At 35.3% G+C, this 18870-nt stretch overlaps 1 protein-coding gene across 6 annotated transcripts in view; it reads right to left on the bottom strand.

Moving 5' to 3' along the window:
* Positions 1–279: 279 nt before the first annotated feature.
* KANSL1L (KAT8 regulatory NSL complex subunit 1 like) overlaps positions 280–18870 on the bottom strand; it is a 145850-nt gene continuing 127259 nt past the window's right edge. For all 6 annotated transcript variants that reach the window (XM_060016171.1, XM_060016173.1, XM_060016175.1 and 3 more), the window contains 7 exons: positions 9762–9890; positions 7720–7838; positions 6793–6917; positions 5406–5460; positions 4026–4138; positions 2706–2871; positions 280–1796 (listed from right to left, as the gene is read on the bottom strand). In XM_060016171.1, coding sequence (XP_059872154.1) covers positions 1560–1796; positions 2706–2871; positions 4026–4138; positions 5406–5460; positions 6793–6917; positions 7720–7838; positions 9762–9890 — 944 coding nt within the window. In that variant the 3' untranslated portion in view covers positions 280–1559. The remainder of the gene's footprint in view (positions 1797–2705; positions 2872–4025; positions 4139–5405; positions 5461–6792; positions 6918–7719; positions 7839–9761; positions 9891–18870) is intronic.

Raw genomic sequence — 18870 nt, 5'->3', positions numbered from 1 at the left:
AGAGCTTGCCTGGTTTCTTCTGTGTTACAAGGTAAAAATTTATTTCTTACTGTTTTTCTTTATTTGGGCTTAGGAAAGGCTTGTGCCACACACATAGGTGACATTTAATCAAATCAGACAACACAAGGCATATAGAAATAACTTTAATTAAAAAAACTTACATAGAAGATTATAATATCAGTCATGACAAAAAAAATCTGAGTTTATTTGCCTGGACAACTTGGGTTTGTTCTGGATTTTGTTTTCTTTTTTAAAATATAAATGTACGGTAAAACTACAAGCAAAAATTTGTCAGCATTGAACTGGAAATTTTTTTCTTCTTCTTCTTTAAAGAGACTAGTACAATTTCTAATCCCTAACAAAAACTTAGTGTCAGATCCCCCAGATTAGGCCAGTTGGCTAGGATTGTCAGTTATATGGGTACTACAACTTGAATAACCTTTTTTACATGAGAAAAAGTGATTCATATAAATTGTCCTCAGTTTTTACATATAACAAAATGATATAATAGTGTCAAAAGGAATTTTACTTAATGTACACTCCAGTATCCAATATTGAAGCATTAACCTTTTAAAAATTTTATTTCTCACTCTAGGATAGATGCTTATTTGAATAGAGTAAGGAATGGTAGGGAATGACCAAAATAACTAAAAGTACAATAATATACTAACAGGAATTTCCTGTCTGTTGCTCATTTTAAGTTGGGTGTTTTCTCTTCACGAGATACATAAAATAGATAAAACTCAAGTTGAGTTTTAAAAGGTGTGGTAGTTTTAAAATACAACAATATTTAACTACTTTGCTTTTCTTATTCTGTTAGGCGTGAATAGAAAATAACCTGTGTTTAACCCAACAGATATCAGTGATTTAAAATGAAGGAGTATTGTGTTTTCTGGTATAGAAATTTCCATAAATAACTTCTATCGGTTAAACGTGTTTTTTTAAAAAAATTCCTTCTCCATAGTCAAGGCTTATAGATGTTCAACAACACCATTGGAAATCTCTTTATTTATGGTTCAGCTGATATTTCATGGGGTAGTTCATACGTGCATTTTCAAGTGGAGTGGTCACTTGCAGTGTTTTTTAAAACTACTTACATGTGTGTATTATGTATGCATGTATACTCTATACACGTGTTTTATATTCTTAATATATTTCTGAGGCAATTTAAAGAATAACCACGTGTATAGAAAAAGAAGAGCTGTCATTTGATGAATAGGTGTATGTGGGTGTGGGTATAAGTTGTTTAAAAATTATTATTTACCCAGTAATGTGATTTGACATCAAATTGCAGCGGTTAATTTTCTGGTGCTTGTGATCTGCATCAAACACAAATGACTAGCACTTGTCTGTAGGTGAAAAGCTAGTTACTCCTGTGGTTCAGGAAGGAAAAGGAGACGTAACTTGCCTGTTTCATAAACAGCACAAAAGATTAATACATGCACCTGCACTACATGCTGTTACTCTGGAATTGTGACTGTGCAGGGGGTGGGGGAACAGGGCTTATTTTTTCTCCTGTTTTCCCATTCAGTTACATCATTTTCTTAACCTGTTCCCTGTCACTGATTTTTCTTAACGTGAGTTGAGTAAGTCCTAGACCAAGGGTTTTGTGTGTGTTCCTCCATTTCGTCCGCCTGCCTTTGTGGATGGTGGCCATTCTCTTGTGCACTGGTACAGAAGACTTCACCATGGAAAGCTGGACTTGATTCAATCTGATCATTTTTTTCATCTTGGCATAATAAGGCTGCTATGTCTTCATCTTTCAGCGGAAAAGCCCGTCGTTCCCACCCCAAAGGCTGAAAGAGAAAACGTTTTCAGTTAAGTTTCAACTAATTTGTTTAAGTTCATGTCTCCATCTGTAGCTCTCAGTTTTGTAATAACCATTGTTCTGTTCTTTAGCAGATAAAAGTACAAATTCTCATTTGGTCCTGAGTATCTAGCAACTCAAAATGGAACGTACTGAGGATTACTTAGGGACCTTTGGGAATTATTTTTTTTTCACTTTGCCTCTTCCACGGAGAGGTAAACGCTGCTATTAGGGCACTGGTCTTCATTTTCAGCCTAGGAGCACTTTAGGGAAGGCCCTTTAAAAGTGTTTGGATCGTCTTCCTCAGTATCTCCATTTTCATCCCATCATTATTACAGACCCCTATTGACTTTTCTTTCCCTGTGCTTTCTATGACTTGCCTATTAATTTCTATTGTCGCTACTCTCGATTGATTCTAGATGTGGTTCTTTTCCAACACCTACTGATGAAGAAAAGTACAAGAACTTTATAGATGCAGAGTGTTAGAAAACACTCCCATTGGGGTTAAAACTGGACAAATGGGGAGACAAGTAAAAATCTTTTATAAGGGGAAGAGAAATATCTAACATTTACTATGTGCCAGGTGTCATTCTGTTTAATCCGATTTGGTTTGTAATGAAACTTTGATAGAATTCCGATTCTCTAACACATAAGTGAACAGGTGGAATTAGGTACTGACGTGTTACATAAAGAGTCAGGGAAGTGTCTGTAGTTAGTGATGGAACTAGAACGCTGGAACACAGAGCCTCTGATTCCTACACCCAGCATTCTGTACTGGGCTGTCATACTGAATTTGTTACGTAATGATGACTCCTTAATTATCAACAAGGAATTCTATAAACAAGTTTTTAAAAGTCAATTGAAAGGATGTTTAACTAGTTATGTATAACACTCCTACCTTGATCTCTTGACTCTGACTTACTGAAGGTGAGGCGTGTGCACTGGGGTCCTGGCTCTCTGGAGGCCCGGCGGGACTCTCAGCAGCGCTGTGCTGCCCACCACTGAAGTCGTTAGGGTATTCTTTCAAAAGCAAGTCTTGTCCTTCAACATTTTTACTGTAAGCTCTAGCAAGAAAATATTTAATTATTTGTTGATGTCTTAACATTGTATGAACAACCTAAGGTATCGTTCATAAAGTCAGTTGAACTTGGTAGCTTTTCTTTAAACAAACAGCTCTGCCCAAAAGATTTTAAAAAATTCATCTGCTGATCTTCCTGATGTTATCCTCACATCTCAAAGACTTGAATAGTATTTTATGAAATCTTTTGCCAAATTATTATAGTGGTTTTGTTTTGTTACAGTTTGGGGTTTTTTGTTTGTTTGTTTTTTTTCCAGAAAACAGGAAAAGACAAGTTACTTGACTCTTACAGTCTGAGTTCCCAGAGTATCTATGGTTATCGTAATGTCGTCCATGAAGGATTCGATTCACATTTTCCTCTGTACTTTTGGAAAACTGTATCTCTGGAATGTGGAGAAAGTTGAGAACAGAATCTCGTGTATGTTAGGATAACTCTTAGAATAAGGCTCTACAACAAATCTGGGTATCTTGAGACCTAAACAGAGAAATGTGTTTTACAAATAATAAATGAGAGATGCTCCACACTAAAGTGACTATCACATTTCAACATGATCTTGCATTTTGAGTTTTGGCTATATTAAAAAATAGTCCAGTTAAATATAAAATACCAGGGATTTTCTCAAATACATGACTACTGATTATGTTGTTAGGATTTATCCCCCCTTCCCTCAAAGTCATGTTCCAAGTATTAGGCGATTTGCTTTTTTACCCTGGATAGGTTTCTTGAGGGTTTTTTTTGGTTTGTTTCTTTTTAAGAAAAACATTTCTGAAGTGGCTTTGTTACAGATTACCCAGATTCTAATCCCTAGTGTTAGGTCCACCATTACAGTACACTGAAATGACCTATTTATGGAGAATTTTTCATATTGTTTGCTCAGTTAAATCTATTACTGAGGCTGACAATTAGCATGAGAAATTGAGTGGAGTAAAATATAAAACTCCTTTCATCATTATGTAATTAGCCTGAATATATTTTTAATGTAAACTCAGTATAAGCAGTGTTTCACTTCTAGGGCACAAACAGCAGATGTTATATAGCATGTTTTCTTCATTTTCAGTGGTCTCCCTCGTTATTATGCAGAATTACTGGAGATTTCACATGGATTCCATGGTTTTGGGGTTTAAATTTACAACACCTGCCTGCTGTTTCTTCTGTGCCACTTGCTTTGCTCCCATAGTGACCATCTGGCTTGCTCTTTCTCTTCATATTTTTTGTGTCTTAGGGAGAAGACTGCATCAGAGAGGTCTTCTATCTGGAATTAGAAATGAAAAGTTTTGCTTTTATCAGAAACATTTTGAAATATGAGAACAGGTGTCAGAGTTCCTCATCAAGAGAACAATAGGAAGAAAACTCTAAAATAAATGCAGTCTAAGTCAGAGAACAAATGTTATGAGAGGAGGTTCATTCCTAAAAAGAGGGAGTTTAAAACTTTTTTACTGTTGGGTCATGTTTGAAGATTTACCTAGAATACTTATAGTACCTTGAGTACATATAGGTTCACAGTGCTTTCCACTTACATAAAATATCCTTAATGCTTTATTCATCCAAAACCTTGTATTGATTGCCCCTTACGGAGTATACTGTTCGTGGAACATATTAATATCAAAGAAAGTAAAACTGTCTGAGGTAAATGAGAATTAGTTTAATGAGTTACTTATCTGGAGTTCTAAGACTTCGGTTGTGTTTCTGGCTAGGGTCATTCTGAACTAGAGAAGGGTGCATTAAAAGAGGGAAGGGCATTAAAAAGTAAATTTTGGTAGTTGGAAAAACACGATCAGTTGGCACAGAAAGACTGTAATGGAAACAATGTCTTTTATATAATACCTGCTTCTTCAGACTATCACTTTGAATTAGTTTGGTTATATAGTATCTTTCCCTTTAATTTTTCTTGTCTTACTATAAGTTTTATCCATACAGGTCCACAGTCCCTTTCCTGTAATTCCAAAAATCTGAAAAAACAAGTTTTCATAATTCATTTGGTGACACAATCTTATCTGAAATGATGTGGGGCTATTCTACTTTCTATTAATATTTCACTATAGAAACATTAATATTTGATTATGAGCACTGTCCTAGACTCCCTGTATGTATTACATGATATATGTACCACAGTACTTTCTAAAATCCAAAATTTTCCAAATTCAAAAGCAATTGTTCACAAGATTTTGCATGTGGAATTGTAGGCTTGACTGTTAAACTAAATACCATGCAGAAAAATATGACCAATACTGGGAATTGAATATATTCACATAAATTCAATATTTCAATGACTCATGTAAGGAAATGGTATGTTTTGTTTTTGCTTTTCTTTATTCTTTATATATTTTGTCTTTGTAGCCAAATTTGCACAAAACACTTCCAAATCAAATTAATATCCTTAAAGGGGAACTTTCTTTTCATAAGTTTTGAAAATTTATAAAATCAGTGTATGTTCCTCAAATACCAAATTAAGCACATGGGGAAAAAAAATTAAGCAGGCTTCATAACATATTAAGTGCAGTAAGTGAAAGGCAGCTTACCTCTTCTTCACCCAAATTATATTCATCCAGAGGCTGAAGAACAACCATCCTCCAGCTGTTGAAGATACAAACGAATTTCAAACAGCTTTTGTTAATCTACCTAAATGTAGCAATTTTATTCTGTAAGCACAGCTATTATAGTAGTGTTTTCTTTCTTTGGGATTTCCATAATTCAAATGGTTGTATCTTAGTACTTTATCTTTTAAAAGAGACAACGTATTTGTATTATGAGAAGAGGACAGGAGATGAGGCTTTACTTTTGGCCTTACAATAAACAGTCTCTTATACATAGTTGCGTTTTATACCTACGAATGTACTAACTTTGAAATAAGTTAGTGGTATGCTGACAAACTGGCTCAGAAAATAGAGGAAAAAAAGCTCTGATTTTTAGCATTTGCCAATTTCTTTGTGTGAAGACTCCCATCATGGCCTCTTGTGAGTTTTTAACAGCCACATCACAGAATCCCTACGGGCTAAACAAGGTCAGCCAGCCGGCTCCAGCCTACCAGTGTAAATTGAAAACATTGTTGCTATAGAACATCTAACCACAAATGTTATTTTTTTACTTAATGTAGAATATGTCAACAAATTCTCTGCAGAAATTCTCATAATACCTCCTAGAGTATTAAGAGTTCTCTCAGTGCCTCAAAGCAATTATGAATAAAAGAATCAAATTAGTTAGAATAGAGATGGGTAGGAATTACTGTAATTGTCAACCAGCTCTTGTCTCTGTTTCCATCCTTTTCTATTTCTACTTCTTGGTGCCAGATTAATAATCTTAAACCTCTTTCATCATGGCTAAAAAAATGGACAGTTTGCTGCCAGCAGGAAACAGATCTGTGTGTGGCATTCAAGGACATCCACCATCTCGTGACAACTTTTTGAGCCTTTATTTCCTGTATCACCCTTCACAAAACCTCAGTCTCTGGCTTAGCCTTGCACAGGTTGTCACAGGTGTTAGCATCTTACACAGCGAATACTCTATGCAAAGGTAGTTGCTTTCTTTGATCTCTGCAGCCTTGTGCGTATCTCCATTTTAAGGAGCAAGGATTATCTGTTAGTGTAATTATTTACATCCTTAAAGTACCTTTTAGTACCATATATACAATAGGAAACTAAATATTGAATGAAAAAACTCTAAAAGTGCTGAAGTATTAGGAATTTCCATTTCTTAATAAAACCTGAGAAAGTAGTGCTACTGTATGGCACTTCTTTTCAGCATGAGTAATGTCAAAGTTTCTTTCACCATTTTCCCTCCATGTAACCATATAAGTGGGAGGAAGGCAGAAAGGAGCATCTTCCTTTCATTAAATAAAATTTTAACTTCACTGAAAATTTAAGTTTATTCAAAAAAAGAAGGAAAACTAAATAATGTAAGTATACATACCTTGGAGTAACTATTTCCTTATATTGGAGTTTCTCTAATTTAGCTGGGGCCACTAATGACATGGGAATCACAATATTATCTATATCATAAGAGCTCTCACTTCGCAATCGTCGTCGTGCTGTATTCTGCAAGACAGGATTGTAGTAGTTTTACAATAGTATTTGGTTACTTGTAATGATACTCTCCTTTTACGAGTTATATAAATATAACATGGCAGTGCCTTTAAGTTTTATACATTGTTATGAAATCTGAGTATAAAATGTTAAGAAAAACAAGAAAGCATATGTATCTTCTATGAACCAATACATTTGTGTGTGGACACATTCAGGCCTATTTTTAAGACCATTAAAAATACGAATGCCTTAAAATACAAAACATCAGAAGATTGTACCATAAAGCACCCTAAATGTCAGTGAAATGATCTTTTAACAAACTCATTTTTTATTAGGAAAGGCTATGAAATGTTTGGTGAGCCTTTTAATAAAGATCGTTTTTACAATCTTCATTTATGTGTTCCTGGGTCCCTGAGCTTCATGCTGTTTTCTCTAAATCCTCCCACGTTTTAACCTCTACTCCCTACCAGGTAATGAAACAGAACAAAGTAAGAACACTGCTGGATTCTTATTAGCAAGATTATACTTAGCATCATGTCAAGAAGTAGGGATGGTTATGATAAAGTTTAAAGTTTTTAGCATATGAAAAAAGCCATAACCAAGGACTAATGTACAATTACCTCCCTAGTTAAAAAAAAGTTTAATCAAATTTATTGCGTCTTAGTAAAATAATTCTGAATATGCTAATTATGTGCTAGTAAATAAGGCTGTTATAGATTAACAAAATATCTATAACAAGTTCCCCTCCCCCCACCAGATCTGCCAGGTTTAAAAGTCATAAAGCTACTTTAAAGTTCACTGTACAAAAACCTACTTGTGATGATGAATTCTGGGTTCTTGATATAACATTGACATTAGTAACTGCAGTAAAATTGCTCTGGGATCCTGGTTCTGTGCGTTGAATAGCAAATTCTTCAAATCTAGTTCTTTCTCCTGCCATGGAAAGAACCATTGAGAATGTCATACATTAAATGTAACTGGTAGGTATTAGAATTTCTGTTTTCCTAGTTTGGTAACATGTGTTTCTTGATCTGTTTAGATTTTATTTTTTTTAATTCATGTATCAAAAATGAAAAAAATTAAGGAAATTTTATAAAAATCTTAGCCACAATCCTGCCACAATTTCCATTTTCTGGGGTATTGACAGTTTTTATCCAGCATATCCTTCTTTATTAATCTCCCTTTACTCTGTTCATGTTTTCTGTAACTTATTCAGAGGTTGAACTTCTAAGACTTACCTCTTAATTTTCTTGTCTATTCTCTGATTTTTTCATATCGTTTCCTACTTTTTGGGAGATTTCCTTAACTTGATCTTCTGACTACTGATTTCTGAAAATGTTTCTCCTATTATAACATCCTATTTCAGGAATAAAATTTCTCTTTTCTCTCAGAATATTGATAACAAAGTTAAGTTTACTTCCAACTTCGTTATTTTCTGTCTCTTCCATGTTCCTTTTCTCCATTTGTTTTGTGTCTATTTAGTGGTATATGTTTATTTTCTTACTGCCCTTCTTTATTTTACTTTAGTACAGATCTTGAAAAATATTTTCCTGTGTAATGTAAAATTTAATACACAGTTCATATTTATATTATTCCAGTTGTTTAAAAATGTCCTTTCTGGCTAGTTGTTTCTTCAAATCGTATCCATATCTTGAAAATGGTTGTCTAGAGAGCTGTCTAGTTACTTCTTTGTAGTACAGCATTTTATTCATTCTATTCCTATGTTCCCATCTAGCTAAAAGTTAGATCTATCAATTCAAGTAAAACAGTCTACATCTTAGGTAATGTGTATTTTTTCATAATGCATCTTTATATTAAGAGATACAGGTTTTCCTATATTTTGGCAAAGATGTATGAAAGTTCCTCAAAAGCTAGATGACTGTTGGTTATTTTAAGGTTAAGGCACCAAAAAAGCATAATGATATCCCTGAATGTGGGTGGGAGTTTAATTTCGTTCCACACTAGTTGATCAGGTAGTGTGATATTAGGTAGTGACTTTGGTCTGTTATGGTGGGATTTCTAGAAGCCATACTGATAAATATGTTAAAGCCGCCGTGTATAATTACAGTTAAGTACATCTTGGATGTAAATAGTTTCTAATTTATTGGGTGTATTGACATACTATACCTCGGACATACTTGACTAATGTATATAGCATTAGATCCACTGGAACAATGAATAAGAACCAATAGGGTATACAGATAATTTGTTATTTAATACGCACCTTTCCAGTTAAGTTTTATTTTTTATCATTATTTGCAATAACTGTTGAAACTATCTTGTCCCAAATCCCCATAACAAACCCATTTTGTATTACTAGCAGGGTTCTAGTTTCAGAGGTATCTCTATTCATCTTGGAACTGTACGTTCCTAAGGGGAATTCAGTCAGGCGGTTGAGTTACCTTAGATGAGTCTCACCCAGTTTATCAAAATTCCGAGGAAGCTTCAGGGAAATCAACATCTCCACAATAGGTACCAAAAATGGTAATAAATATCTAAAAGGCAACCTTGTACTGACATATTTTGAGTCCAGAACACAATGTTGGAGACTAAGTACTGTCCAGGAGGACAGTTAGTAGAAGATAACTCTAGTTAGGAAACACAGGTAGAAGATAACTCTAGTTAGGAAACATAGGAAGGAAATCCTTAACTCACAAAGTGGATGGATTTCCAGTCCACAAATAATTCTGAATTGACTACATGAATATGCTGTTTAATGTTCATAGAACCATGGATGTTTTGTGTAATTAGTGACTGTTCTAGATTATAACTCCCATGAGGCAGAGGTTCTTTGGAAATCAGAATTTTTTATTTTCAGTTTTTAGTACTAGTGCTCCTGTCCTCATTTTAACCTACCTAATGCTGTTTCACTCAAGTGTCTTTTCTTTCTTCCCTGTAACAGCTGTGCAGAAGATTCTGACCTCATTTGAGGCTTGCATATAGGAGAATATCCATTTCTCCATTGATTCAGAGAAGTATTACGTACTGAAAAGGAAAGAAAAATGTGAAGTTATAGTTCCTTAACACAAATATAATGAGCATGTTAACCTCTTTTTACTTTGTAACATTGCAGAATATTAATATACCAGTTCAAAATTATATATAATGAAGTAAATACTTACATACGAAGATGAAATACTCCTAAGCTGAAAATAACCAAAGTAAGATTCATTAAAAACATCTTCAGGAAGTGCTCAATTTCCTATAGTTGCTCCATTATGTGAAGAGGATGAAGAGGAAAGTTGATCTCACAGTCTTCTAAATTACAGAATTTTACAGAGAAGATTTGTTCAGATCTGTAAATCTTGGCTGAATATGATCTGAATCCTTAAGTTAGTTCCTGCTTACCTTAAATCTGGGAACAACTCAGGACTAAGTAAGATTATAGAATACAACAGACTGGGATCTCTTGAGAGCAATAACCAGATTTCATCAATCTCCTGACAGTGCCTAGCATCATTCTTTCACTTTTTAAAGCAATGAATTTTTTAAAAACTTTAAGTCACTTAATATCTCTGTGCCTCAGTTGCCTTATCTGTAAAATAGGGATAATAGCAGCTATTGTGGGATTGTGAGGATTAAACAAATTCCTGTAATAGTCATTAGAAGGATATCTGGCATAAGTATGCAATAAATGTTAGTTTCACCATGACTGTTGTTCTGTCTGAACCCCATATTTCCAGTACTGGATAAATAACTAAATTGGCTTCTTTTTTTGAAATGTTTGGAAATGTGGAAAGGATAGGGAAAAAATATGAAGGCCTAAGTGCCAAATTCTCACCAACACTGAGAAAAAAGAGTATGGTCTACCAACAGTGACTGGGACTCAGATTTCAAGATGGCAAAGCACCCTAAAAATGATAGACAAAATTTTTATACATAGATGCACAGATCGGCACATTTACATCCACGTTAGCATGCAAAAAAAAAAAGGAATTTTAAGTAGAGTGGAATTTGTGAGCAATATCTGAAAGCCTAATATCTTACGAAATTTGAGAAGCAAACTGCAAAAGCACATGGGAAAGTACTGCCACAAAAATGTGATCAAAATCAAAGGCGCTCCAGACCTGGAGGAAAGAAAGAATTACCTGCAGTAACTAATAGAATGACTACACTTGCCAGCCTGCCAACACCTCCACCAGGGTCCTTGAGGCTTCAGTAGAGAAATGGATGGGTGGGTAGATAAGGCAACGCCCGGTGCCCCACTTTGTTTGAAACATGTCCTGCTCATCCATAACTGCCTCTGAAAACAGTATAGAGTGCAAATTTCTACCTCTTCCATGAGAAGGATCCCATAAAAAGCAGTGGCAGAAGTTGTAACAGTGAATATCAACTTTAAAGATGAGAACACAAGACTCCAAAAATCTGAATACCAGTAGCGTAAAACAAAGAAAAGGTACAAACAACAAATGGAAGAACCATCTCTAGAAATAGTTAATGGGTTCACAGAATACAGATTTACAGGTCTTCAAAATAACTAATATTGCCAAGAGAAAGAGGCAAAAGGCCAAGAGGCCTCAGAAATGGGAAGTATACTTGTTGAAATTGTGAAACAAAATCATTGCTCACTGCCCTGAATAACAGAATGGTCATATCTAAAAGTCAAGAATCAGATTGCCAGAAAGCAAAAGCACAAACCCACAGCCAACATCCTCAGTGGTGAAAAACTGAAAGCATTTCCACTAAGATCAGGAAGAAGACAAGGTTGCCCACTCTCACCACTCTAATTCAACATAGCTTTGGAAGTTTTAGCCACAGCAATCAGAGAAGAAAAGGAAATAAAAGGAATCCAAATTGGAAAAGAAGTAAAGCTGTCACTGTTTGCAGATGACATGATACTACACATAGAAATCCTAAAGATGCTACCAGAAAACTACTAGAGCTCATCAATGAATTTGGTAAAGTAGCAGGATACAAAATTAATGCACAGAAATCTCTTGCATTCCTATACACTAATGATGAAAAATCTGAAAGTGAAATCAAGAAAACACTCCCATTTACCATTGCAACAAAAAGAATAAAATATGTAGGAATAAACCTACCTGAGACAAAAGACCTGTATGCAGAAAATTATAAGACACTGATGAAAGAAATTAAAGATGATACAAATAGATGGAGAGATATACCATGTTCTTGGACTGGAAGAATCAACATTGTGAAAATGACTCTACTACCCAAAGCAATCAACAGATTCAATGCAATCCCTATCAAACTACCACTGGCATTTTTCACAGATCTAGAACAAAAAACTTCACAATTTGTATGGAAACACAAAAGACCCCGAATAGCCAAAGCAATCTTGAGAACGAAAAACAGCTGGAGGAATCAGGCTCCCTGACTTCAGACTATACTACAAAGCTACAGTAATCAAGACAGTATGGTACTGGCACAAAAACAGAAAGATCAGTGGAACAGGATAGAAAGCCCAGAGATAAACCCATGCACATATGGTACCTTATCTTTGATAAAGGAGGTAGGAATGTACAGTGGAGAGCCTCTTCAAAAAGTGGTGCTGGGAAAACTGGGCAGGTACATGTAAAAGTATGAGATTAGATCACTCCCTAACACCATACACAAAAATAAGCTCAAAATGGATTAAAGACCTAAATGTAAGGCCAGAAACTATCAAACTCTTAGAGGAAAACATAGGCAGAACACTGATATAAATCACAGCAAGATCCTTTTTGACCCACTTCCTAGAGAAATGGAAATAAAAACAAAAATAAACAAATGGGACCTAATGAAACTTCAAAGCTTTTGCACAGCAAAGGAAACCATAAACAAGACCAAAAGACAACCCTCAGAATGGGAGAAAATATTTGCAAATGAAGCAACTGACAAAGGATTAATCTCCAAAATTTATAAGCCACTCATGCAGCTCAATAACAATAAAACAACCCAATCCAAAAATGGGCAGAAGACCTAAATAGACATTTCTCCAAAGAAGATATACAGACTGCCAACAAACACATGAAAGAATGCTCAACATCATTAATCATTAGAGAAATGCAAATCAAAACTACAATGAGATATCATCTCAAACCAGTCAGAATGGCCATCATCAAAAAATCTAGAAACAATAAATGCTGGAGAGGGTGTGCACTGCTGGTGGGAATGTGAATTGGTACAGCTACTATGGAGAACAGTATGGAGGTTCCTTAAAAAACTACAAATAGAACTACTATATGACCCAGCAATCCCACTACTGGGCATATACCCTGAGAAAACCATAATTCAAAAAGAGTCATGTACTAAAATGTTCATTGCAGCTCTATTTACAATAGCCCAGAGATGGAAGCAACCTAAGTGTCCATCATCGGATGAATGGATAAAGAAGATGTGGCACATATATACAATGGAATATTACTCAGCCATAAAAAGAAACGAAATTGAGCTATTTGTAATGAGGTGGGTAGACCTAGAGTCTGTCATACAGGGTGAAGTAACTCAGAAAGAGAAAGACAAATACTGTATGCTAACACATATACATATGGAATTTAAGGGAAAAAAAATGTCATGAAGAACCTAGTGGTAAGACAGGAATAAAGACACAGACCTACTAGAGAATGGACCTGAGGATATGGGGAGCAGGAAGGGTAAGCTGTGACAAAGCGAGAGGCATGAACATATATACACCACCAAACGTAAGGTAGATAGCTAGTGGGAAGCAGCTGCATAGCACAGGGAGATCAGCTCGGTGCTTTGTGACCGCCTGGAGGGGTGGGATAGGGAGGGTGGGAGGGAGGGAGACGCAAGAGGGAAGAGATATGGGAACATATGTATATGTATAACTGATTCACTTTGTTATGAAGCAGAAACTAACACACCATTGTAAAGCAATTATACTCCAATAAAGATTTAAAAAGAAAAAAGCAAAAGCAGATGCAGGAAAAAACAATGGCGACTTTTTAAAGCCCTCATGAAAAACAGTAAACAGAATTCTAAGGTAGCCCTCAAGATTTCTTGCCACCCAAGATAAAGAAAGCAGAGAAAGATGTTAAATAGTAAAATAAGATGTCAGACAATTCTAAACTCATTCCCACAAAGGGGTAGCTAGAATTGTTAGGTTTTAAAATATATATACCTGGCATGTGTTGGTGTTCCAATAGTGTCCACTCGTTTTCTAGAGTATTTTAAAGAAAATTCCAGGCAAATTTCAACGCATCTCTTCTAAAAGGAGTCTCACCACCACCCCTAGTCTTGTAAAAGCACATCAGAAACCTTAACCTTCACTAAAGTGATGCTTTTTATTTAATTTTACTCAAAAGTTTTCTTTACACTTTCCCCCTTTTATCTTTGGTGTCTTGTAAGGTTGTAGTGGACTCTTGATGCGTGGCAATTCAGAGTGTAACTCACACCTTCTCTTCACCTGTCCTGATGATAACCCTCCTAGTCTTTCAGTGCTCACTTACCCAAATCTCCTAAATTTCATTTTAAGATACATCTTGGGGCTTCCCTGGTGGCACAGTGGTTGAGAGTCCGCCTGCTGATGCAGGGGACACGGGTTTGTGCCCCGGTCCGGGAAGATCCCACATGCCGCGGAGCGGCTGGGCCCGTGAGCCATGGCCGCTGAGCCTGTGCGTCCGGAGCCTGTGCTCCGCAACGGGAGAGGCCACAACAGTGAGAGGCCCGCGTACCGAGAAAAACAAAAAACAAAAAGATATATCTTGGCCCAGCATCTCTCCTGTCTCCTGCTTTCCCTTTCATTTATACATTTGATAACTTTATAGAGAGCCAGTTACATGCCAGGCACTGTGTTATACCTTGGGGGGACAGTGGTGAGCAAGAACAGGCATGGACCATGCCCCTGATGTAGTTTATACGCATTCTCAAAAACTGCAAGTAATGTGTGGTAGAAAACAGAAGTACTATTGATAGGAGATACCGAGTATAACTAGTAAGAGAGCTCTAGCAAAGGCTTCCCAGATAAAGTGTTAGATTACAAAATACGAACAGAAACAGCTGCTGGATAATAAGGGCAAGGAAGAGAGAATGGTAGAAAGGCCCAAGGCACCAGGGAACAGGAAAAATTTGGCAAGTGAACAGCAGCCAGGTACCTTAGAGTAAGGAAGCATGGTGAAAACCACGAACAGGTACGAAACAGCCTATGTAAGTAGGGCTTTAGGGATACTCTATTAAAGAATATTCCCTCTGTCAAATATTTTAAAGGATGGGGATGGGAAGCAGGTGTGACATAATTAGATTTACTTTTTGAAAATATAAATTGCTGCAGGGATTGAAGGGAAATAAAACTTGATTAGGCTATTTCAGGAGTATAGATAAGGGATCATTAAGTTAGACTGAAATTGGTAGAAATATAGAGAAGCCGGTTTGAAGCATAAGGTCACACTGATAATGGGGTTTAGATACGAGGAAGCGTGGGTGAAGAAGGCTGAGCCTTAGGGTTCTGACTTGCGTGGGTTGTGGTGCTATTGTTCCTCTCTGTGCACTCTGAAAAATAAAACTTTATTTTGACATAATTTCAGACTTATAGAAAACTTGGAGTAATACAAAGAAGTCCCATATATTTTTTACTCAGATCCCCCAAATGTTAACATTTTACCACACTGGCTTCATCTTTCTGAATGCCAATGAAATACTGACATGATGCTTCTCTACTCTAAATATGTCAATATGTATTTTTCAAAAACAAGGGCATTCGCTTACATAGGAACACAACTATCAAAACCAAGAAGTTAATAATTAACTATTAGCTAACTATAGAGTTCATTCAAATTTCACCAATTAGTCCTATAATGTTCTTTACAGAAAATCCTGATCACTCTCCGTTCAGTTGGCAGGTCTCTTTAAAGTTTTCTTGTATCTGAAATAATTCCATTATCTTGTCTTTCATGACTTTGAATATTTTGATGAGTATAGGCCCTTAAGTTGGCTTTGGTATCTCCTCACAATTGGCAACTAATCAATTCTTCAGTTTGTTTTTTCCCTACTTTCTTGTTACCTGAAGTCAGCAGTTCTGTCATAATTGCTAACTCTAAAGGAGAGTATAGGATAAATCCAAGCTCTGAGGTAAAGCACAAAAACATCTATTTACTTTCACACAATTTGCCCTACAGGAATACCAGGCTATTTGTATATACTTGAACACATCACAGTGTTTCATGGCTCCATGAAAAGTTATGTGATTTTTTCCATTTTAAAAGCTTGTTACTTAATATGGGCCAACAGTATTTGAACCACCAGGGATCTTATTAGAAATATAGAATCTCAGACCCCATTCCAAACTTTCTGAATCAATCTGCATTCTAACCACATCACCAAAGTAATCTGCACATTAAAACTTGAGAAACAATGATTTGGAAAATTTGACTCTTCCTCTAAATTCCAGTTAAGTATTTAAAGCTATACTTGGCATCACCATCTTTCTGAAGTTCCTTTTTTGCCCTTTTCCCATAACCTTTAACTTCTCTTCCTCTTCCTCTACCTTCTGCTAGGCAGAGTTATACACTCACCTCCCCCCTTTTTAAGAATATTTTTTATCATGTCTGTACCCTTAACATCATTTAATAGTCATTTGTGTGTCTGCTTCCCCATCACATTATAATTTCTTTAATTTCCTGTGACTCGCCTTTGATTTTTTAGCACTTAATTGTCTACCTGGCACAGAGTAGTTACTCAATAAATGTTGGACTCTAGTTTTACTTAATTCTGTAGAAAAGAAAAATTAATGGCCAGCTGTTTAAGACGGATATGGGATGAAACCTAATTAATAATTATTTGGATTGAGAGTGGTAGGGAATGAAGAAAATAGGGGAGGAGAGATTGGTATACAAAAAAATACTTCATTGATGTGCCTAATGTTACTGTAGCATTCAATTCAAATGTCTTCCATTTCCTAGCTTTTAATTTCCCATTATTAACATGTCATTACATTATTGATACATCACTAATAATTTTGAGCCTAACATTTACACTGCCCTTTTTTTTTTTTTGGTTGCGCAGCTTGTGGGATCTCAGTTCCCTGACCAGGGATTGAACCCAGGCCACGGCAGTGAAAGACTGGAATCATAACCACTAGCCCACCAGGGAACTCCTGTACACTGCCCCATTTTTTAAAGTCAGATAAATAATACAGCAACATTAGAAGAAATATAATTACCTTTGTTTTTGCATATTCCCTTTCAGTCATATACATATATTTCATATTAATATTTCAAATGTAATGATTTTATTTGGATATATGTATAACTATTTTTTTAAATCTGGTAACTCACTCATCATTGTTATGTTTTCAGATGGTCACCTAATATTCCTGATTAGAGACAGTATCATTTAACAGCTATTCCCTAGCTGTTGGAGCTACTTGTTATCATCATGATATTATTTGTATTATGGACATTCTTAAAATAATCATCTTCATGAACACATTTTTTAAGTAAAAAAATTTTAGTCTCAGGATAACTTCCAAGTAGAATTAAATCATGAAAAGTAAACATAAGCTATATTTTCCTGTATTTCTTTAGTGTTTTTTCCAAGCATAGGCAATTTTTTCTTGCCTTAGTGCTTTTTTTCCTTTCTCTAACTTTTGACTGTGGAAAAATTTCAAGAAACACAAATGGAAAATGGAATAATGAACTCCCCTGTACCTATCATTCAGCATCACGAATGCTCGTGACCAATCTTGTTCTCTCTCCCACAAGTTTTTTTTTGCTGTAATATTTTAAAGCACATCCCAGACATCATATCTTATCTACATTATGTGTCAGATTGAATCTCTAATAAACTAACAGATAAAATGTGTATTTATGTAACCACATGCATTATTACATCTAACACAATAATTAATATGCAACAGCCAGTCCATGTTCAAATTTCTCTGTCTCAAAAATTGTGTGTGTGTGTGTGTGTGTGTGTGTGTGTGTGTGTGTACAGCTGAGTTGTTCAAATCAGGATCCCCAAGAGGCCCGTACATTGCATTTGGCTGATACAAGTATAAACATTTTTACATGGTTATAATTGTACCATCCATAGAAGTAAAACATTTGTCCTTTAATATCACTTAACATTCTTTGATAAATGTTTCCATCCTTAGATGAACTTTTATGATCCTTTAAAAGGCTGTATATTCCACTGTGATAGATAGTTAACCACATTCCTACTGTTCTCTTCAAGTTGTCTTTAATTTTTCATTACCACAAATAATGTTAAGATAAATATATTTGTGAATAAAGGTGGTTTCATATTTAGGATTAGACTAGGTTCTTGGAAATGGATCTGCTGGATCAGAGTACAGAGTTAACAGTTTAGCAAACATTTATTGTGAACAAGTACACAAGTTTTTTTTTTTTTTCCTCAATGAGCTTATAAAAAATACGTAGTTTAAAGGCCTTGTAATGCATTTCACAGTACTTCCCAAAAGGCCTGTATCAATTAATTGCACCTGAAATATTTTAGGGTCCTGTTTTTACTACACAGTCTTGCCAGAACTGATAATTAAAATGTCTAATATTAATGTAATTGGAAAAAGGAGAAACATTTAGCACAGTGACTGGCACATAAGTGTTCAATTACATGTTAGCGACTGTTACCATTTTCTTTATTATCATTTACTACACCTAGTTTTTCTCCTAATTCTTTTAAGATACCATTTTTAACATTTACCTCTTTAATCTATCTGGAATGTATTTATGTTCATCCGTCTTAAATTTATTTTAATGTGCTGTATGAGATACAGATCTCATTTTATTTTTCCAAAAAGTCATTACTTAATGCCACTGATTACAGGAAAAACTTAGTTGTTTAAAGCATTAACTCTGAGAGAGACTGTTTGGATTTGAATCCTGCCTCTACTACTACTCAACTGTGATTTGGGAAAAGCTAGTCAAGGAGAAAATAATCATAATACCTACCTTACAGGGTTGTACAGATTAAAACAATTTACACATACAAAGCCTTTCAACTAGTACTGTACTGGCATATAAGGAATGCTTCATAAGAATTGTTT

The sequence above is a fragment of the Delphinus delphis genome, chromosome 7, assembly GCF_949987515.2.
Source record: "Delphinus delphis chromosome 7, mDelDel1.2, whole genome shotgun sequence".
In the NCBI taxonomy this organism is placed as follows: Eukaryota; Metazoa; Chordata; class Mammalia; order Artiodactyla; family Delphinidae; genus Delphinus; species Delphinus delphis.
The sequence above is the reverse complement of the archived record's forward strand: the minus strand, read 5'-3'. Positions and strand labels throughout refer to the sequence as shown.